General features: G+C 38.8%; 1 protein-coding gene across 4 annotated transcripts in view; it reads left to right on the top strand.

Moving 5' to 3' along the window:
• Positions 1-22,781, top strand: part of mdga2a (MAM domain containing glycosylphosphatidylinositol anchor 2a) — a 215,662-nt gene that overhangs the window by 150,046 nt on the left and 42,835 nt on the right. For 2 of the 4 annotated variants that reach the window (XM_016661297.1, XM_016661296.1), the window contains exons 9-11: positions 256-576; positions 11,139-11,411; positions 20,292-20,440. In XM_016661297.1, the coding sequence (XP_016516783.1) occupies positions 256-576; positions 11,139-11,411; positions 20,292-20,440 (743 nt within the window). The remainder of the gene's footprint in view (positions 1-255; positions 577-11,138; positions 11,412-20,291; positions 20,441-22,781) is intronic. The other 2 variants (XM_007573241.2, XM_016661298.1) reach the window with 1 other exon arrangement.

The following is a 22,781-nucleotide window of genomic DNA, read 5'->3' as shown; positions in this document are numbered from 1 at the left end:
TGATTACATTGATATTCATTGCTGCTGTTGACGGTGTTCTTACATCTCCTTCATGCTGTGACTGTCTGCTTCCTTCTGTCTGCCATTACTGTTGCTAATATCTCACAGTTCATCCGTTCATGCTATGTATCTCGCTGAGACTGCATCATTCCAACTCGCTCCCCCCCTCCTCCCATATCTTTTCGCTGCCTTTTCCCGTCCAAGTCAACCATTGCCTTTCACCCCGTCTGCTGACTTTCTAGAGCCCCATATCAGTCCCTCCTCTGTTTTTCTCTTTCTTAGTTCCTCCCAGCCTGACAGTCCCCCGGGGCAAGTCCCCCCTGGTGGCCCGTGAGGGTGACACAGTGGAGCTGGAGTGCCTTGTTTCAGGGAAGCCCAAGCCCATCATCCTGTGGTCCCGAGCAGACAAGGAGGCGCCCATGCCCGACGGCAGCATGCAGATGGAGAGCTATGACGGCGTCCTGCGGATCGTGAACGTCTCCCGGGAGATGACAGGGTCGTACCGCTGCCAGACCAGTCAGTACAACGGCTTCAACGTGAAGCCCCGGGAGGCCGTGGTGGAGCTGATCGTCCAGTGTGAGTAAACAGGTTGTGGCTGTCGTGCACGTATCTGAAGTTAGATGTTAATGTATTGTGATCTGCCACTTGTAGCTGTGTGAGAGGGTCTGCTTCTGCATAAGGTCCACCATTTGTTACTGTGATGTATTTGCTGTGTTCCGTGTAATTAATCCTTCTGGGTTCTAGTCCTCTGTGGTCTGTCCATTCATGCCCATCCGAAATGCATCTGAAGGGTATGAAATGATTCCCCCGGTTCCCGCTTGTCAACCTTCGTCCGGTCGTTCTTAGGAAACTCCAGCTCTTGCTCTACGGAGAGGAATTCATCCACTGAAAAGAGCAGAACTAATATTAACAGAGGCACAAAGCTGCAGATATCCATGTCCTCACTTGTTAGCCGTCTATAGTTTCTTAGTGTGTGTGATCATGTCTGAGAAGACCCGAGGAGTTCATGCTCTGACTCCGGGCCTCCCTCCGACCGCCGACCCGCTGCTCATTGAGAAACTCCTTCCCCCTACTTTGATTGGTGACATTCAAGAATGGCTTGAGGGCTAATTACCAAGCAGCTAATTTATTCCCACTGGTATTCATTTTGTCTTCATTTGTGGACATTTGAAAGGAACATTTTGAGTGAGCAGCAGGGATTCAAAGTGCTGTCGTTCTCTGACAGCAATAGGGAAGTTTTTCTCTGGTGAAGAAAGACCAAAAAGATGGCTAGGAAAAAAATGAATGTGAGCCATGTATGGTTCTTACTCTTCTCTGGCAAGTGATTATAGCAACTGGAAAGACTTAGTCTCCAAGCTCGCATCGTTTTCCTCATGGCCTACTTGCAGAAGTTAATCCATACTTTCTTCTGTTTTGACTTGCACATTTATTTTCTCCACCTAAAGCAAACCAGTCTAACATTATGTAAGTTTTATATTAAACACATCAACTAAACATGGAGCTAGTCATTTAGCCTGGCAAGATCACCTGAAGAAAAGTCTGTGTGACCCTAAACTCAAAAATGGTGTTTTGCCAGTCAGGCAGAAAAACAGGAAAAACCAAAAGAGAGTTGATTTATTTAAGCTGTGTTACTCAGTCATGGCTAAAATGTGAACTTGGTGAAGAAACTTAAGTCAACACTTAAAAAGAACAGTAAAACTCTTGAATCTTTGGGAGCAGCATATTAATGCTGGGAGATAACTTTATTGGTTTAAATTTGAGCAACTTCCAGACAGTTTAGTTACAAAAAAAAAAAAAACACTAAAATATCTAAATTATCCTGAGGCTGACTTTTGTAGTTTGATTTTAAAAAAAAAACACCCTTGTAAGAGCAAGAATCCATAAATGACTGTGAGTAATATGCTCTTTTTTAATTGCTAATTTTTCCACTTAGCAAAAAATGTCCAAAAAGATTTTACATATGAATAGTGAAGATTTGTGCCTTGTCATCGTGTGTTTTGATTCAAGATTAACTTATCGCTGCCACTACAAATATTTTGATTAAAAATTACCAAGAGAATCAAAAACCAGCTTCCATTTTTTGCAATAAAGGATTAGTACGTAATTCTCCCCTCCATGTTTCAGTGGATGACATTTTATGGACATGTTTTTGTTGTATTTTTATACTGACTATGATTATAGTCACTATACAGGGCTATTGTTTTTAAACAAATGCAAAAAAAATACACATATTAATAACATGGTATCAGTTGTCTCGTCTTACAAAAAGAAAAATTGATAATATATCACCTGCTTGACACATCAGAAGCATGAACATGAACAGTTCTCTGGATAATCTTTTTTTTTTTTTTCAGCTCATATGCAGCCAGGAAACATCAGGAAACAAACGATATGTCCAGAAACTTTCTAGCTAAAATCATTAATTCCACCGGATTTTTTATTTTTTTTTTTGCCCTTTTTTTTTTCATTTTTCCTACAAAAAACTGCAATGCATCTTAATCTGGATGGATGGATATATTGAACAGATGGATGTAATAATCAAGCATTGCAGCAGTTTTGTCATTACAGAAAGTTTGCTGACGCAGCGTGTTTTTTTGGCCTTTGTCTTAACAGATGATCCCTATTGGACATTCAGTTAAGAGAGTAAATCTGCCTGACTTTAACCAGCCAGTAAACATTAGTGTGAGCACTAAAAGTGAAAACCGTTTTAAGCAAAAACATTTTCCCTACAAATAACGCAGGGGGAAGTTGAGAACAACCTCTTGAGACTACTTTAAAAAAAAAAAAAAAAAAAGTAAGCAAATTTTTTCATGGAGGTCTCGTAACTTATAACAACTTATAACAACAAGGAAGTTAACGGCTTCTCCTTAATGTCCGGTGAGAATAAACCAGATCAGACTTGCTGCGGCCCTCTTCCTGTATTTTTAGCTTCTGCGCGTACCGACGCTGTCAGGGAGACGGCAAAGACTCCCAACGCTTCAGCTGAATGAAAAGAAAAATTCACGTGTTTAATCTATTCCTTTTCTTGTTGAGATTTAAATTGGTATGTAGTTGCATCATTATTGTTTGATGAACACAGATTTTACAGAACACACTGGAAGAAAAAAAAAATCCCCCTCTGCTTTTTAACTAAATTCATTCTGAGGCTCCAATTATTTCTTATTATCTGGTATTATTTTAATAAAGCAGCCTTCTTGTTCTGTAGTTTTTGATGCCGTGCAACACTTTCATCTGCTCTCCGTCTTCAAAGCAAAACATGAAACGAAGAGACTTATCCTGGCCTTGCTTGTGACAAATCAATCATTCTGCCATGTTGCAGAGCTACTCTCTTGTTTCTGACTATTAGCTGGCATCAAAGCTCAATTTTTAAAAAGCACTTGAGCTCTTCTATTGCTTTCACATCCACAAGTGCCATTGTCTACATTTACCAAACACCTTTGTTCATCTTGCTCAGATTGTGATTTTTTTTATTTATTTTTTTTATTAGCACAATAGTTTGCCCTTCTTGTGTTCTGGGCTGTGCGAGTATCCCCCCCTGCCCCCCACCCCTTCCCTACTTTCTCTTGGCCTGTCTTATGGTGTGTAAGCACAAGCCAATCCCTCTGAGATGCTTTTCTCAGCTGCATTTCCAGGTCCCAGCATGAGACGCCCGCCTTTGGTGGTGAGCCATGTGCAAAGCCGCGTTTAGTAACTTGATCAAGGCGCCGAGGTACAGTCCTCTGAAGCAAAGAGCATTAGAGGCGTGAAGGAACGACTCTGGCAAGTCAACAGCTTTGATATGTAAAAACCTGCATCTGTTGGCTGGCAGCGGCGACGCCAGGAGGAGAGGTATGGGGGAAAGGAAGGCGCCTGCCTTTAGAGGCATCTCTCTAATAGAATTGCAAAAGCCAAATCCCAAGCTGTGACACCCTAATGTTCTTAGTCAAACTGCCTTGGCATGGTCCAGGGGCTTGAAAGAGGGAGTGAATCCGCAGATAGAGAGAGGGGAAAGAGGTATGGAGAAGTCGTCTGTCCTAGATAGTGATGTCTGTCAGGGCGTGATCAACTTCTGCCTCAGCCGAGGTGCAGAGAAATCTTTCAGCCAGACGTCCCTTTCTGTTCCCCTCCGCATCCTTCGTGACACCTGCCCGATTCAACCAAGCGACTGTCCCCTTGAGCAACTGCCTCGCCACCTGACATGCATCAAGCAGACACACAGGGACACTGAGCTACTGTCTGGGGAAAAAAAAGTAATGAACAGCAGTACAAGATTATTGTGTTTAATTAATTTCCCTTTTTGCATCAGGAGGGGCTGCATCGCTGGCCCCTGAGAGTCACTGTTACTACAACACATTAACTTACCGCCAACCCAAGTTAGCAAATTAATCTTTTCCACAGCAGCAGGTCTCACTCAGAGTATGTAGATATAAATTTGTAATTTTTTTTCTTCTTGTTTTGGTGGTAAGTAATTGCACCGATGATCCACTGCAAGCAAACAGCCCAAGTGGTCAAGAATAAGTTTGTATCCTGTAAACAGAAGTTTGAATTAGGCAGAGGAACTAATTCCTCACTTGGTCACTTGTTCTAAAACTATAAATTAATCTCCAAACCCCTTTCCCAGTAATAATAACATTTACATTTCTTACCGTTAGATTTTAGTTATGAAGTACCACTACGTTCTAAAAGCAGTGGAATAATAACGGCGCTCAGATTCATTGTGAGCAGCTACAGCGGCGAGGGAAGGAGAGAAGGACAACGTGCTGATGCAGAGTTGTGTTTTCATGCATTATTCAACACAGGAACTCATTATAACACACTTGAATTAGGGTTATTGTTTTATATTCTGTATATATCCGGTGACTTCTTAATGAAGGTATTTCTTCCTCTACACTGAGCTGTTGGACTACAAAGGTTAATCTCTCACAAAAAGGTTGTTGCTTCCATCTAAAAAACAAAAGTCCTTGTTTTTCTGTCTTCCACCCACATAGAGTAAAGCTGCTCCAGCTCTATGAAAAACGTAAGTTGGAGTGTTTTTGTGAATGCTCCGTTGTTCTGACACACAATATACAGGGTCAAACCAATTTCACGCAGGCCATGCGATGCTCAGGCTTTTAGTGCTTCCCTAATTTATTGGCACATTTGGTAAATCTGTTTAGAGCTTTATGAGTATAAGCTTACCCAAAGAAATTGAGGAAGCTCACCTTTATTTTGTATATATTAAGAATACATTACAGAGAACATATAAAGTCACCCAAAGTCACAGAACACCAAATGAAATACGGTGGGTAAAATAACTATAAAACAAAACAACGTATTGTCAATAAACATGTTTCTAAAGCATTTCTAATTGCACTTAATTACCTCCTTGGCATCTCAGACAGGTTTAGCAAAGATGATGTCATTTCCATTCATTTGATTCAGTTTGCACTCAAGGACTGCAGGCGCCTCCTTTACGTGTTAGAAAGTCACAGAAATCAAAGCAATTTTTTTCCTCAAATGACATCGGGGGAAAAAATGCACTCACAGAAATGTATGAACTTTTTGAATATTTCAGTACATTGCTCATCCGTTTTTCCATACAAACTGTCTTCAAATCTCGATGTTGGTCCTTTTTCTGCTGCCTGATTTTCTTGTTTTTGCCATAAATTGTCAATTGGATTTAGTTCAACTGGTAGCACTTTTACGTTTTGTTTTGTTTTTTCTTCTGAAACAAATGAAGTGCTTTTTTGCCTTTTTAGATCAGTGCTTACATTTCTACTGATCAGAAAAAAATAGTTTCAGGATGAAGTATATGTCACAGGTGTATCAGTTTGTGTGCTTAGGGAAACTGTGAATAAGCTCTTTGTCACCAGGTGAAGTTTGTCCACTGAACCCAGTTACTCACTAATCGAACATCACAAAATATGCATCATAAAAGAAGAAAACCACAAACTTAAATTTGTCAGAAAATATAAATATTACTCATGAAGACTTTTATGTCAGTTCATCACTTTCGGATGTCACAGTGAAACAAATAAAAACAATGACAGTCATTTCTGAATAACAATTAACTTTCTCATTTCCCACTGTGGCTATTAATTTGAAATTATAATTTGGGAGTTGATTGCAGATTATTGTTTAAAAAGTTAAAGGATGAACACTTCCTGCTCCCTACAGGATGGAGCGTCACTTTTGTAGCCACTCAAAACCAATTTAAAATATGCCTGCAAAGTCACTAACTTGTATTATTTTTTGCAAATCAAATTGCTATCATCCATATGTCACAAGTATTACAATATTCAAGAATCTCAGTATTGTATTTATTTTGATATAATTTATTCATTCTGTGTCCAGGGAGCATTTAGTTGTTTGCACTGCCCTTCTATTTCAGCCTTATTGTAAATGTAGGCTTTTATGTGCAATAAAAGAAAAGGAGCCACTGGGTCCATTTCAGTGGCAGCGAGAAAACTGGTCTTAGTGCTTTTATTCTTAATACTATAAAGTGAATATTGGTGCTAAAAGCTCATGTTGCGTTGAATGGCAATAGAATTTATTTGCAATATATATATATTTTTTTTCTTTTAAATTTCTTCTCTTGCCACATCCATCCATAGAGTATTTGTTTTAAAATGTTTTTAGTCCTTTAGTGAGTTAATGCAAAACATGTTCAAGTCCTTTATAATGCAAGGAGTTTATTATGTGAACAACTGAGAACACATTTGTGCTGTCAGGTTGCAAAAGGACAAAAGGCATTGTATAAAGATGTCAATAAGGACAAGGGTAAAAAAAAAAAAAGAAACACATTATTTAAATATACTTTATTGACAAATGCATTGGGTCATCACATAGAATGACTTAACAACGGTGTTCTCGCTCACTTTCATAGCCTGAGGTGAATAAAATCCAACGCTGAGGCATGCAGACTGCTTCTGCAAACATTTGTGAAAGAATGGGTGGCTCATGCTGGTGTAATAAGTCCAGTTGTGAAATAGGTAAAGGATAAATACTTTATGCTGAATGTTCCTGTCACATTTTTATGGCATTATAAAAACACGGAGCTGGTTGAGAATGATAACAATTCAACAACAGCCACCGTTCCATTGTCAATAGTCAGAAAACACTGATATTTCTGTTTATATGAAAAACATAATTGATTTTCCACCAACAACCAAAGTAATTCACAAGTATGGAGAAAAAAGCATGACAAAATATGTGCCTTCTACATGTATTGAATATGAGAAGAAATTTGCAAAAACAAAAAAACAACAACAACAAAAAAAAAGAATGGAAAGCCAATAAACAAAGTAAAATTGGTCATTATTTAGAAACCGCTCTTGCTGCTGGTCAAATCAATATCCACTTTAATATTAACTGATGGCCTTTAAAAACATTGCTCATTTATGTAATGTGAAGATATAAGCAAAGAGCTCTCCACAAAAAAATAGTCCACTATTGCAAAGCATGCAAATAGCAAAGGTTACAGGTGCTTTTCAAAACTTCTAAATATTCCAGTGTGCGACGTTGGAGCTGTAATCCAGAACGGGAAAGAACAGAATTTCACCTTACATCCCCTCATAAGAGTTCTGACATCTTTTCCTCCATTACAGTTCTGATCTGGTTCCAAACCGGGTTCTAAACCTGGCGTCAGAAAAAAGAAAACGATAGAGGTTCCACAGAACTGATTTTTTATTTTATTTTATTTTTTTTGCATGAACCGCGATGTCACCGATGAGCCTGTCAGGAATTGATATGAAATCATAATCTCTTACAATCAGCAGGCAGTTTTAACCTGAAACCTTCAGTTGTTTCCCAGGAAGCTAAGATGAAAAGGGATTTCCTTTTCAGTTTGCACAGGCATTCACCCTAATAACAAGAAAATGGCTTAAACAGAATAAAATAAAGGTTTCAAAACGGCCTTTTTGGAAATCCAAACTAAATCTGCTGGGGGCGGAGTGGAGTGGCTAATTATTGTTTTAAAGTGAAGATGTGGCATGCTGATTTACCTACCGATTGTTGTTATTGAATCACTAGTGCTTCAGCATAGTGTGAGAACCATGGTGTGCACTCTCAGTGACCATGTTATTATCCCTCTTCATTTCCTCCGTCACAGATTTGTTTGTGTTTTAACAGAATTTTACAGGATGTACATCACATTAAAAGAGAAAAAAAGTTTGTGATTTTTATTTATTTATTTGCTTTTTGTTTATTCTACAAAAAATAAAAAGTCATTTTAACCGGAGTGTGTTTTCTTTTTCAAACCAATGTTCACCTTCTTGCACAAACTTCAAGAGACTCCTTAGCACAGCCTGCTCCTGTAGTTCTTTCCCACTGGAGTTCTGCTCCTGATTCTCCAGATATATTAAACCGAGTTTCAGTGAAGGTGTTTAAAATTTGTGAAAGTTAGTTGGAACTGGAACTCTGTCCTTTTAAAGTTGTAAACTGGCTTGTGGAAAGGCAGGTGCGTGCAAAAATATCCCGGCTTCCTGTATATGTAAGAAACATTTGTGTATTTCCCTCAAGTTCATTCATATCTCTTCAGGCAAACTGTAGATGTCGGTCCGTATGGGCCGTGGGAGAAAAGGCCTCTGTGCTCCCCTAAATGTTGTTTTTCTCGACATTAGTGTCAAGCCATCCACCGGTGACTGATGACCGATTACATTTCAGGAGGCACTCGGGCTTTTCCCCAGCCTGTGGATTACAGTAACTCTGAGCTCACAGTGGCCGCTACGCTAACCACTGCAAGCATTGCCCAGGGAATATCCTGCTCCTTTCTTCATACGTTGCCTCGGCAGCTGCTTTACAGGAAATGCACCGGGGGAGAGGAGGCTTGTCCCCTTGTTTAAAAGGATGTTTTCATTATATAAGAGATTTTTATTATTATCATTATTTGTCTTTCTTTGTAAATTGAAATGTACTCATCGCAGTTTGATCCAGTGCCATTCACGGAGGCTGTGGAGCTAGCTGTTAGTCACCGCCGTCCTAAAGAGTCCTACAATATTAATGTGATAAGTAGACTTCCAGGCGCTCCTTTTGGCATCAGAGATGAGCCTTTGGGTTGGGTTTAAAGCCGAGAAAGAGGAGGAACTGATTGCTGTTTCACTTAGCAGAGTTAAAACAAAAAAAAAAAAACTAACTCTCCACCTTTTTGAATAGAATCAGGAGGNCTTCCAGGCGCTCCTTTTGGCATCAGAGATAAGCCTTTGGGTTGGGTTAAAAGCCGAGAAAGAGGAGGAACTGATTGCTGTTTCACTTAGCAGAGATAAAACAACAAAAAAAAAAAAAACAACTAACTCTCCACCTTCTTGAATAGAATCAGGAGGTGAAAGAGTTTTTTTGTTTTTGTTTTTTTTGTCTTTCTTCTCAGAAGGTTTGTGTTTGCTTTTACTTTGACCCCCACTGTTAGGATTTATCATTTTCCCCATTTCGGCCAGTCATGATATGGTTTAATGGCGTGTCATTAATCATAACGGCGCCTCAGTGAACTGTAGGATGTTGCGACTTGAAGGATAATTAGCATCGAGGGCAAGGATATAAAACCCCACTCTGTTCTGTTACTGCATGTCAGCGTGTTGTTTTGCATTCAGCATAATGCTCACAGCCCACGTACCCCTGTGCACCTCTCTGGCCTTGTGGATCCGTCCTTCTCTACTGCCAGGGGTGAGGTTAACTTATTTATGTGCAAATAAATAAATAAAAAAAACAGGCAGCTGTTGCTAAAACACGGCAAACGAAATCAACATAATTTTTTTTCCCCTTAATTTCTGATTAGGCTTAGGGATAATGACGTTAATAGTGTTATCAAATTTAATGCCGTACATTTTCATACTTCCCTCACGGCTCCACATCCTATCAAGTTTGGAAGGCTCAGTAAACAGATTATATTACCGAGTGTGAATAATGTAGAAGATTATGTTGGAGATAACGGTTTCAATCAGGTAATCGGTGATCTGTAACAGATTACATTCTGGAAAAGAAACACCATCCCCAACCTTTTCTGAAGCGGGCGTCTCTCCCGCACTCTGTCAGAAATTATGCAAATCTGATGCAATCAAGGGGTTCCGTGTCGTTCTGTCGCGTCTCCTCCGCCTTCATTCACCGTCGTTTTCCAAGCCCCGTCGTGACTTCTGTCGAGCTCCCACCCGAGCCAGTCAACGGTAAAAGACGCCTGAAACGGGGGGAATTATTCATAACCGTTCCGCTGCTCGCACACACAGAAGCCTAAACACAGTTAATCTACAGGCGCGCCGTCATACGTATTGTCGGGCTGGAATGTTTGCATCAAACATGGCGAAACTTTCCCCGAAACTCAGCCCGGGTCTCATCAAGGCCGTTCAACTGGTTGAATAATTCACCAGCAGGTTTTCTGTGTGTGGGGGGAGAGGAAGAGGTGACGGCTGTCAGATACTCAAATAAGTTATTAATTTTCCATTTTCAAAGCTCGAGGTGCACTTCATCATCCTGTTACCCGTTTTCTGCGAAGCGAAACTGATTTCTGTTTCAAACGTTCTTGGGGTTTTCGTGCAAATTGATTTCAACGCGGCCGTGCCGCTCCACCTGCATTTGTTTTCACTTTTCATATGTTTCTGAAATGGATCGATTTTCATTGGCTGAAGTTTATTTACAATGTGCTTAATGTTCCCACACCTTTTTTTTTCCTCCTCCCCCCATTTCCTCAAAAGTGAATGTGCTTCTGCAGTTTGTCTTGCAAAAGTCTGTGCCAATTTCACTGCGCTGCCTTCCAACAGTTTTCATAGTTCTGTAATTCTTCACAATTTGTCTTGTTTCAGCATCAAACTTCAGTGTATTTTATGGGGATGTAATGTGATGAATTAAATAAAAAAGCAGGACCAGAGAGAAACGAAATGCATAGCTGGAAATTTCAAAAATTGTGAGCACTTGCAAAATAATGGATTTCATTCCTTACAGTTAAATTTTTTTTTAACTCTTGTTGGTTTTTTCCCTTCAATTTCTTTACCTGTAAATATTTTTACATTATAACGTCATAGTGGAAGTTTGTGTGAAATGACTGTGTCCTTATCTGTAAAATATTCTTTCCCCTGTTCAATTGCACCAACTTGTTCTACCTCATCCATACTTTCCATTCATTCCTTTCTTTTTGTTTTTGTCCCTTTCAAAAATGATTGAGTTTTTTTGGGGGGGTTCTCTCTCTTGCCATTCAGATCCTCCCACAGTGGAGCCTGTGCACACGGAGGTCCGTCAGGGCCTGGGGCGGCCGGTGGTGTTGACCTGCAGGGTGCTGCGAGCCCACCCCTCTCGGGTGTTGCGGTTCGAGTGGCTTCTCTCAAACCGCCTGCTCCACGCCGGCGCCTTTGACCAACACAAAGACGAGACCGAGTACACAATCCGCAGCCTGAACCGCGAAGGCTGGGGGGAGTACACGTGCAACGTCATCAACGAGGCCGGAGCAGGCAAATGCACGTTCCAGGTGACAGGTGAGGAGGCGATGTCTTTTAAGATTTACTCTTTCTGTCTTTTTAATTTCTCACTGATTGAACCAACTGTTCTGTCTGTCCTTCAACTTTACGCTCTTCTTCCTTTCATACTGATAGAGGGGAGTCTATACACTTTTGACACATCGATTTTCTTTTCATGCTGGGCTAATTAAACACTTTTTAAGTTTTCCATTGAACTACAGAATCCTTCATTAGTTAGATGTCCTGCTTTCCAGTCAGTTTCCATCATTCCCTGCTATTTGTGTGGTGATTTGAGTTTTGTATGTGTTTTCCAGTTTATTTTTGTCCCTCTATCATCTTGTTTTTTTCCCCTGATTCCCCCAGCTGTCCCTTGTTGCCCTGATTAGTCCCTGGTGTATTTAACCTCACCTGTGTCCCCTGCTCCCTGCCGGATTCTTGTCTATCGTCTTTGTCGTTCCTGTCCGAGTCACGTTCCCGTGTCTACCAAAGTTTGTACTCATTGTCTCTCCGTTCACCTGTGCGTCCTGGTTTTTATGATTTCCTACATCGTCATTAAACTCATTGTTGCACTTCAAGCCTGCATCTGACCGCGTCCATCCTCACCGTCTACTACACCCTAATTCATGACAATTTGACCAGTAGGTTCCCAACAGTGTCAGATAATTTGAGGGTCATGTCTACCCGTACGTCTTTTCTTCTCAGCATAGGGTTTCCAAAGAGGCTTAAAATTAAAAAAAATTCTTACAATAAACAAAAAACTTAAGTTTTCTGTAGAACTAGATATTTTTTTCTATCAGGTTATCTTTGTGATAAAGATTGGAATATGTAAAAAGCAAACTTTATGTTGTCTTTTGTGCAAAAAACAATATCCATCCATCCATCCATCCATTCAGCGATCCATCAGTCCGTTTTTTCGTCCAGTCCATCCATCTACGTTAACATCCGTCAACCTGTCCATCACCCTCCCATGCTGCTGTCTGTCCATTGGCCTAGGCCCACCCATCAATTTGTTAATCTGCACAACATTGTTATATCAATTTCTCAATCTATTTGTCCAGCCTTACTTCTGTCCATCAGTCCCTTGATCTAGCCATCTGTCCATTCACCCAAATGTGGACATCCATACATTTTAACGTGGTGATTAAAACAGTCAGATCTGCTATCATCCTCTGCTCTCCTACCGTCTTGTACTGTTTCAAGTTTTCTAGTTGAGCATTTCATTTTGCTAACCACGTCCTTCTATGCAGCTGTTCCTTCTACCCTCATTGCTAGACCTGATCTGAGACCTGCAGGTCTACCGTTCTCTTGCCCCTTCATGCTGGATCCAGTAAGCTCTAAAATTAATTTGCAGTTTTCCTCGTAGTTTTCATGCCTGTCTGCACAAACGCCATTGTGTTTCAAAAACTGATCTATAGAGGAAAGAGAGTATTTTTGTTATCCTTTCTCCTCTTCACTTAACGGCCAATTTGCTGTTTGAAAGATGTGGTTGTTCACTGCGGTTTAGAGCCTTTATTTAAAGTTACTCCTGCAGGACATTAGTGTATCAGTGGTTTTTTTTTTCTTGTTTTTCTTTTTTTTCTTTTTGTAACAGAATACAAAATGTGTCCGGGTCATTTTAAATCTTTCAACTTTTCTTACGAATGAACTCGATTCCCAAACTTCTACAGAAGTGGGATTTTGTATATTTTTGGTTACTTAAGCTGACCGATTAGGATTTTTTTTTTTTAATTATTATTATTATTTTTGTCCTTGCAATCCAACAGGTTGCTGGAATTGTGAAGTCCCTATTCTTCTTACTTCATATACAATGCGTCCATCTTTGAGTTGGTTGTTGTGACAGGACCAAATGAGTTTGGCCACACCGAGTGACCGCAGGAACTTTGACCAAGGTTTCAATCTCTTAGACCTCCTATTAGAGACAAGAGCTGAAGGGTCACAAGATGAGTATTTGTCACTTTAATCCTTTGCCACCTGCTTTTCTCTTTTTTTTATTATCTTCCTTTCTATCTCTTAGCGTTCTCTAATCTTAAAAATGTCAGCATTTCTGCTGCTTTTCTGACCCTCTTTGTGTTTTCATTTTTTTCTTGATCCTTCTTTCTCCTTTTAAGCTTCTCCTGCAACGTGCTGTGAAGAAAAGAAATCGGGTCTGCGTTGCATAAATCAGTCATTCCTGGTGAACTAGATAGAGCAGAGAGACAGGCGGATAGTTCTCTTCAGACAACTGTCTTTCTTTTTTTCTTAACTGGGCTTAAGGTTTTCCTGATATTTCTAACCCCTTCTTTCTACTTCCACCCCTTTTCCTCCCCTTTCATCCTCCTTTCCTCCCACTACGCATTGCTTGATTCCTCCTGCCCAATGCTCCAGATTCCTACCATCTGGTCTCAGTAGCTGCCAAAGGTATGGAGGCTCTTTCAGTAACTCCCTGAGTGCAGGAGCACAGTGCAGAAAATCCACTTTGGTGCCCTCCATCATCTATGAAGTCTGCCATACCCCGTTCCCATAACCCCAGTTCTTAGTCTTGACGATTTTTCAATTTTATCTGAAACTCAATAGCCATGATATCAGCACCACTGTGTGTGTGTGTGTGTGTGTGTGTGTGTGTGTGTGTGTGTGTGGCTGAAATGAATAATATGCTGTAGAAAGATAGAGAGAGTCCTTTCTTAGCTGAAGTTCATCAAATATCTTTTATGGTTTATGCAGTTTGGTGAAATATTAGTTTACCGTCTCTACGGAGACCGCCTTAATGGATATTCCCTCACACCTGCATTCCTGACGTTCCTGGGCTGTGCTGATGAGCAGCAAAACATATCAGTCTGGAGTCCTGGCCCACAGCCATTCAACTTGCGAAGCCACTCATCATACCATGCACAACATATTTTCTTCCGTGCCGACAGACACACACATACACACACCGATGTCAGCAAGCAAGCCAGTCTTGGGCCTACATAAATACTGTCACCCAGAAGAAGCAGATCGTGCCAGGGGAGAGCGTTTGTGCACATGCATGGATGCCCATGTTCCAAGCTATTGGGACATCTGTGAGTTGGCTGCAAGGGCCAAGTTGGCCATTAAATTGTGCCATGGGAGAGGCCCCTTAGAGGAATGTAATGTGTACCACTGAGCTTTGGCATGAACACACTGCTGCTGGAACCCTGAGTCTTAGCAAACGCTCTCCTCTGAGGAGATAGAACGGGCAGAGAATTGCTTCTCCGTCTTTGAATCATCGCGCCGTCGTTTCTTCCGTTTCCATTCCAGTCTGATGCGGCTGATGATTAATGCACAGGTTTCCTGTCCAAAGGCAGTGAATGTTCTCCGAAGCAGCAGCTCTTAGAATGAGACGTAGGTTGCGAAACACGCAATGCTTCGAGTTTGTTTTACTCCAACAATTTATAATCACTGGAATAAAAGTCTTGCTGAAGGCCGTTCCCAGCAAGGTGAGATATTTTAAAGTTTTAGTGTTAAGTGAGAGTTTTCACACTAATCTGTATTGCCAAAAATAAATGTACATAACAGCAACTTCATTTTGTCTCGTTGTTCTGTGATGCGTATTCATAGTGAAACTCCTTTCATGGTAGGAGTTTCACTATTGGAAAAATAATTTGTTAGCAATTGTCTATTACTTCCTTTTTGCAGTATAGCTTTTACTTTAACATTTTATCTAATTTAACTAAAGCTGTTACAATCTTAAACAGGAATTTTTGAAAGGTGGTCACTGCACAGAGCTAAATATTTGGTCTGTTTTGAGTGTTTCTAAAACTGTTTTTGGTCTCTGTTTGCTCATCTCTCCTGGCTTCCTGTTGTTAACCGGAGATGAATAGATGAATTGCTTGAATAGTTCAGATGTTTTTGTCAATAGAATTTATTTTATTATTGTTTTTTTTTGTTTTTTTTATCTAAATCAGCCCAATGAACTACGAAGTTCACTTGTTATTCAAATGTAGCAGTTGGTAGAGATGAGGTCCCCAATGTTGCTTTTATGCTGTTTATTTTTGTTTCATAAATGGCATTGACGTCACTTTGCTTTTTGTTTATTTTTTCTCTCTTTTTTGCGTGTTTTAATAAGACATCCTTGGTCTTTTTGGTTCAATTTGTACATTTTATATCATTTTTTTGTCTTTTAAAAAGAGCAGGAAGTACATCGATTTTTACCTTGAAACCTTTTCATTCAGTGTCTTTAGAAAAGGGATTCTAAAAACTTAATCAACATCAATCTTTATAAAGCTTTGGCGGTTTTACGTAAGTTTTGCTTCCGTGTTTTAAACTTGTCGCCAGTTCCCACAGCTTGGATTTTATACATGCTATAGGTAGCTTATAAAAATGTTTTCTGCTACATCCTGTTATGCTGTTTTTCTGCCTTGTTGTTGTTTTTTAATGTTGCATTATATTGTCTCTGCTGCCTCTCTGCATTAGTGAAATTACCTCAAGGTTTCTCACTCTAGAACAGCCAGATTTCACTAGAAAGAGAAAAAGAAAACTGTATAAATACAAGTTTATGTTTTAGCCTTTTTGTTCATTGACAAAATTGATATTCCTTTGTCAAAACAGTGGAATGCAGTGAAGCCATTTCTTTATCATTTTTCTGTTTACCATTGTGTTTTGTTTTGTTTTGGTTATGTTGTGCACCCAAAGGTTATTACATCGTCTTCTGAACGTTGCGACGCCACGGCTGCAGCTTTCCTGAAGATGAAAACACACATGTAAATTCTCAAAAAGGAAAAAATAAGTCTGCAAATAAGGTCAACTTCTTGCCTGAAGGTTTGTGCTGAGCTGTTATGAATCACTGCATTGGTTATGGTGTTATAAACAGGATTTAAAAAAAAAAAATCAATTAAGCCCTCTGTGCTTTATGTTTGATGTCTCCCACCCAGAGTTACCCGTTTCAAGCAGCCTAAGTGGGTTAGGTAATGCGCTTTACCACACATAATGTGTGATTAGGAAGTCGGTCCATTTTGCTTTATTATTGTACTTTATATTTGAGCGATTTTCAAAGACCGAGTTCTGACTGTGCGCCAAGAAATTTCTTTTTGATATATATATATATTTTTTCCTCTAAGTGCCAAGTAGTAAACAAGTAAAGGTTGATATGTAACCCGGTTTGCTGCGAACGTCGGAAACAATATACATTTGTGCGATAAAAGAACTGATCCACACCTTCCAGAAGCAGCGTCTCTGTGGGATTCTGAGTCTGTTTAATTAACCTTTCTTCACTCTTGCTTCGCAGCAAATTGCGGCATCCTCTTTTCCTTCCCAGCACTATCTGTCACTATCTTCTAGGCAGGCTTATGTAACACTTTGCTGTACAGTCTGCTGTAAACACAGCTGGCTCAATGCAGCAAAACAGAGCTTAGCGAGGTGCAGACAGTAATTATCCCTGCATTCGTGTTCGTTTTCTTTCTGCGAAACGTGTTTATTTTCGTTTCAGCACGTGCGCTCTCCTCTGGTTCGTCTCGGCGAGATGCGGAGGCGGCCTGCGCGGCGGCATCACCATCACTTCCTGTTTGTTAGCTATAGCTTTAGCCAGCAGAGGACCAACGATGACCTTTTGAGGCGTATTTCTCGGTTCGAACGAAACCCATGAAGAATTTGTCTATAAATTACTTTGTTTAATCATCAGCACTGTTTCTTTTGCCAGAGCGTATTTGTTTTCCTCTCTGAGTGATTTTATCAAGATGATGAATGAATGTTATTTTCTTCTGTATCGCTGTTTTTTTCCTCCCCCCTCCTCTTCTTCTTCTTCTTTTTTTTAATTTTAAATACCTCTATCCGTGTAAAGGCCAAATGATCTGCAACAGGCTGCCCAAAGCATCATTAAGCTGATTTATTGTCTAAAATGCAGAACAAAACCCACTGTTTGCGCAGCTTTGACTTGTTGGGTTATTAAGAGAATTGATTAAACTATTTAGAGGCTGCAGGAAACATCAAATCTGGCAATTTTCAATAATTACACATGGAGTGTTTGGCTGTTTCAGCTGTATTCAAAGAACTTATGAAATTCCGCGTTAAGTGTTATAAACATGTTGTACAGCTTTGTTCATCTTTGTTTAAGTCTTTAATTCTCTTTTTCTGATATCATAGATTATGACTGAGACATTTGTGCACCTAATTAGAACACCATTTTATCTCTGTATTTAATACAATATCACACATTTCTCTTTTGAGATGTTATCACAGAACTTACAGTTGATATAAATATAAATATGCCACACATTAAGTAAGTAAGTAAATAAGAATTGTTTTCATATTGCTCCTTTCAGGACTCAACAAGTGTGAAATCTGATCTGATTGAGTTTCAGCTTTGTTGCATAAAGAAATTGCCAAATAAAATTCATGCATGCAAAGAGGCTGGAAACGAAGCAGAAGCAACCAAACACTGTAACTGCAGCTAGAGGTGGTTGCACAAACTATCGAGTTTGAATAAATAAGCAGAAGGTTTAACATTTCTTGTTAGCAAGGATTTTTTTCTAAGCCTTGTCTGGTTTTCCTTCCACTTCGTAATTATTGCTTTACTGTTTATCTCAAGCATAGAATCTCAGTCAGATGTGTTATAGTACCCTGTAGATGTAATGTGACATTTTAAAACTGAGGAAGACTTTTTTTTTTTTCCAACTGCAGACCTAATAGTTCCTCTCGCGCCCCATATGGACTAAATTTATTTTACATTAGCTTGAGATTTACCAAGTTAGGAGCTGTCCAGTGGTGCAGATTAACTTTTATTCTCATTCTGACAACAAAAAACTAATTGGCTTTGTATCAGTATCATAACTTGGAGTAACTTGGAGGCTTTTTTAAACTTAAGCACTCGCAAAAGACGACTTGGACTCTGACTAGATTTTCAGTTTATCACAGGCCTAACACACTAACATTTAAATATTGCCATTAACATAACCTTATATCACCTATTATCCGCATAAAGTACTTTAAAAATCACCACATGTCTGTGTGAAATCCCCGTGTGGTTTATGTGCTCTAATAATGGCAGCTCAACTGCAGCATGGCCATTAAAATCATCTGCTCTGGGTATTGTCATCCTACAATAAACAAGCCCAGATGCCAAGGACAAACACAGCACAGCAGGTCATTGAGGTGGATTTCTGGTTTTCCATGGAATGTCGTCCTCTGAGCTCAGCGTACAAGTCAGTGTTTTCTTCAGTTGTCAGAAATGAGCTTCAAGGCTGGAAAAATATGTTTTTTTTATTATTATTATTATTATTATTATTATTATTATTGTTTCAATATTGTACATCTTCATAGATTCTAACAAAGTAAGCAATGTTACTGAAAAAATCCTGTATACTTTTCTTCTTTTAGTCTTGGCAGGAAGCCCAGAGAGTCCATAAATGTGTTGGACTCATTGCATTACGTTGGTGTCACGTTACTGTATTTGTGTAGATTCAAGAGCATTCATGTGGTGTGTTGTGATGCAGGAAGCAAGTATAAAATGTGCTTAAATTGTGTAGCAAAATGGTTCTCACTTTTTTTTTTTTTTAAATTGTATCACCTCAGGAAATACGTCAGCAGTACGGTGGTACGTTTGATTTTTTTCTTTTTTTCAGTTTCTTGCCGTTTTACGTCAAAACAAAATATTTCTATCTGCTGCTTTATTATGAGTTCCACTTGTATGTTGATATTGGAAATTTGTGTTTTAAGTGGGAATATTTTTGAAGTGAAGTCTGAATTTCACGCAACCGTACACAAATAACCCACATGGTTGAAGTTCATACCAACACATCAGATGCAGTCTTGATTTAAGACATATTCTCCACTCTAATTATCTTTAGAGAAGTATGTTTTAAGTAACTATTTGTCTTTCCAAACAACTAATTATCATTTTCTTGAAAATAATACACAAAGGTTTCTCTGAGTCCACTAAAAGTGTCATTTACACCACAGTTTGAGAACCAAAGATGCAGCTGAATAACCTTTTGGATTTCCTCTCTTTGCTTTTCTGACATGTTTGATTTTGTTTTTACTCCACAGAGAAATGCAGACTGTTGGTCCATTTGCTTAACGGTTTAGCTTTAAAGAAACATATTCTGTTACTGTGAAACATTCTTCTCAGTTTAACTTAGTTGTTTCTGTGGTTCTGATAGAGCTGTAGAAATTGCTTAATTTAATTTATTTTTGTTTTTAAGAAAAGTGTTTTCAAGGCACAAAAGTATAGAAAATTTGAAGCCACTCAGTAAAATCTTGTAGCTTTATATACCAGCTTCTGATGTGTGCTGCGATTTTTCTGATTTGTTTTGTTTTCCAGACCTTTTGACGATGCAGAGAACAAATTATATTGGTTTTCCAATTGAACACTTAATATTTTGCTGCTACCGTATTTATGAGCAAGGAAAATAAAATCAGCTTTTTGTGCATGTTCTGTCTTGCTCTATATATTATTCTCATAAGCATGTGGCCCACAGACTGATTAATTTTATGCATTCTTAACGGTAATTGAATTTTTTTTTTTTTTTTTTTTATATTTCAAAACTAACTCATAACGGGACGGATAAAACAACAGTTTGATTTCTGCAGAATCCTTAGCAGGATGGAAGCGCTTATCTGATCAAAACACCTAAGTTAACGAGAACAAACCACTCTGATTTTTCCACGAAGAAATGCCCCTCTGGCCTATCAGGAGCTAAATAAATCTGAAGAAGGGAATAGCACTCAGCGAGCAGTTTCTGGGGAACTTTAAAGAGGAATTCTTTTGGCTTTGGGGTCTTTTTTCTTTTTTCTTCTTCAGTGTGTTATAAATGGCAGCAAAAGTAAACAGCCTACAGCCCCCAAAAGAAGAGAGAGATTACTTTTCAGAGAAAGCTGCTGAAACGCTGAACAAACGTGAAGTTAATGACCGAAATGTTTTAAATAAACATGAAATTTAAATGTTTATCATATTGTGCTTGCCTTTAGGTAAAGCTTACCCTCCGGAGTTTTACTACGACACCTACAGTCCTCTGTGGCAATACAGGCCGCGAGTCTACGGCTTCAAGCTGCAGTGGACCCAGATGAACCCCGGGGCTGTGGACCGCATCGTCGCCTACAGGCTCGGCATCAGACAGGTAAGAATGCAAAGGTTTAAACAAAAAATAATAATAATAATAATTTCATTTTCTTGTGAATGTTTTTGTAACCCTTTGACCTTTTCTCATTTTGCGACATTTTTCCAATAGACAGAAACATACTGCCTATATTATACGGCTCTGGAAAAATGAAGAGCCCTCTGCACTGAACCCCACTGAAAACCTCATGGTTATTCCACCAAATATATCTGAGTTAAAACATTAATATTGTTGTGTCTAAATTAATACAAACTTGTTTTTCTTTGCATTATTTTAGATCTGAAAGCTCTGCATTTTTTTTCGCTATGTTGAGCATTTCTCATTTTCTGCAAATAAATGCAACATTTTTGCATTTTGACTTGCTGTCAGTAGTTCATAGAATAAAACAACAATATTCATTTTACTTAAACATAAAGAGTAGAATCAGAGAACTAATAATTTTTTCCAGAGTTGTATAAAATGGGTTATGCAAAGGGAGGAACATGAGGATACTGTATTGTATTGGGATAATTTTAAAAATCAATGCCGATTTAAATTTGCTGTCACAATGTTGTAATATTTCAAGTTTTCAAGTTGTGGTAGTTTGTGACCCTGTGGTGGATCTTAGAAATAAATTTACTATTTGACAGTATTTCAATAATGAACATTGGGGTTTCATTTCTAAGTTTTTGTGAGAAAAAAAAAGAATAATGTGTATTTTGTTGTTTAAATATAGATTTTGTAACATTAGAACATGAACTCTTCCAGCAATAACTGAACACCTTGGAAATACGCCAAGATTAAATTACATGCAGGTTGGCTTTACGAACTTCTTCGGTCACTTCTGGGTTCATCTGAGTAGAATTACATGCCACACATTGTTCAACTCTGTATTGTTTTTCTTCCAGTTTCATCAAATGTCAATAAAGTCATTTGAAGTGTGTTGTAAAATTACAAAATGTGAAAACTTGCTTTTGAAGGGCGTGGTCAACTCTACATGATTGAGAAACCGTTTCTCTGTTTTCTGGGTTCTTGGTGTCAGAACTGCAACAATAACTTCATCATTGCACATAAATGTGATTGATTGAGTGTGACGGTGCGATTTACTTGTTTACAGATTAACTTTATGTCTTCAGTGATTTCTTCCAACCCTATCACAGTGGATATTAAGCTTAAATAGTAAGAGGCAAAACAAAATTATTCCAACTTAAACTCAGTAGTGTTTAAAATCCACTGCATTGCTCAGCTTTTTCAGACTTTTCAGGCTATAGAAGCAAAAACCTTTTAACATGAAACATAAGTGTTGCATATAGAAGAACTGGAAGTGGTACGTATAGAGTTTTTTTTTGTTGTTTTTTTCTCTCCATGGTCTGTCTCGTTATGCTTGGTGGAGGCTGTTAACATATTAAAAGCCGTATGCGGCGGTTTTTCTCAAACTGCTTCTGCTTGTGCTTCCCATCAGAGGGGTGGAAGTGGAGCCCCGCAGTGAGAATTAGCACGCACTCCTCTTGTTTTCCCTGCTTCTCCTGCAAACTCCACAGATGACAGGCAGGCGGCATTGATGGATGGGAAGGTTGCATTTTCTCTCTGGGCAATCAATGTTTACCTTCCTCTCTCGGTTCTTTTCTTTCTCTCTCTCTCTTTCCTCGGATTTCCAACTAGAAAAGGTTCATTCTAAATATAAAGGGTTTTTTTCAATTACGGCCACAAACATTGCATTGCCATTAGAAATTCAAGTTAATGTTGACATTGCAGTTAGGAATTGCACATTTGGATGATGACAAATTAAAAATAAAGAAAGAAAATCAAACAGAAAGCAAAACAAATAAAAAATGCATGCAAGCTGCAATTCTGAATTTATCTCACTCCTGCTCAGAATTAGCAAACACGTCGTTGGTTGTGTTTGTAATGAATAATAAAAATCATGTTCCGCTCTACACCCTGAAGGAACCGAGGGCTTCAAAACACTTTCTAAGGTTGTTATGTTTGTGTAGAGCGATGCATTTATTTGCCTGTTATGTTACTTGGTGGAGTCAGTAAAAACAATATCGCTTCTACTGGGCATTTTGTGTGAAAACCTGCCAAAGAATGCATAATTGGTTATTAAAATTTCAGCCAGTTTTCTGCACATTCTAAGGTTTTAAATCTGTGCAAAGCAAAATCCTGCTAAAATGTAATATTTCCATTTACTTAATATGACAAAAATAATATAGATTTTCTGTGAACATAAATTAATTTATTTTTTGCGTTCTCAACGTGAGTTCGTAATTATTCTTTAGGTTGCCACTCGTTCTTTCTGTAGCTGATTGTATTTCAGTGTTTAGAACAGATTTGAAGAGACTGATTGGATTTATTTATATAT

This window comes from Poecilia formosa, unplaced genomic scaffold, assembly GCF_000485575.1.
Source record: "Poecilia formosa unplaced genomic scaffold, Poecilia_formosa-5.1.2 Scaffold321, whole genome shotgun sequence".
NCBI classification, from domain to species: Eukaryota; Metazoa; Chordata; class Actinopteri; order Cyprinodontiformes; family Poeciliidae; genus Poecilia; species Poecilia formosa.
The sequence above is the reverse complement of the archived record's forward strand: the minus strand, read 5'-3'. Positions and strand labels throughout refer to the sequence as shown.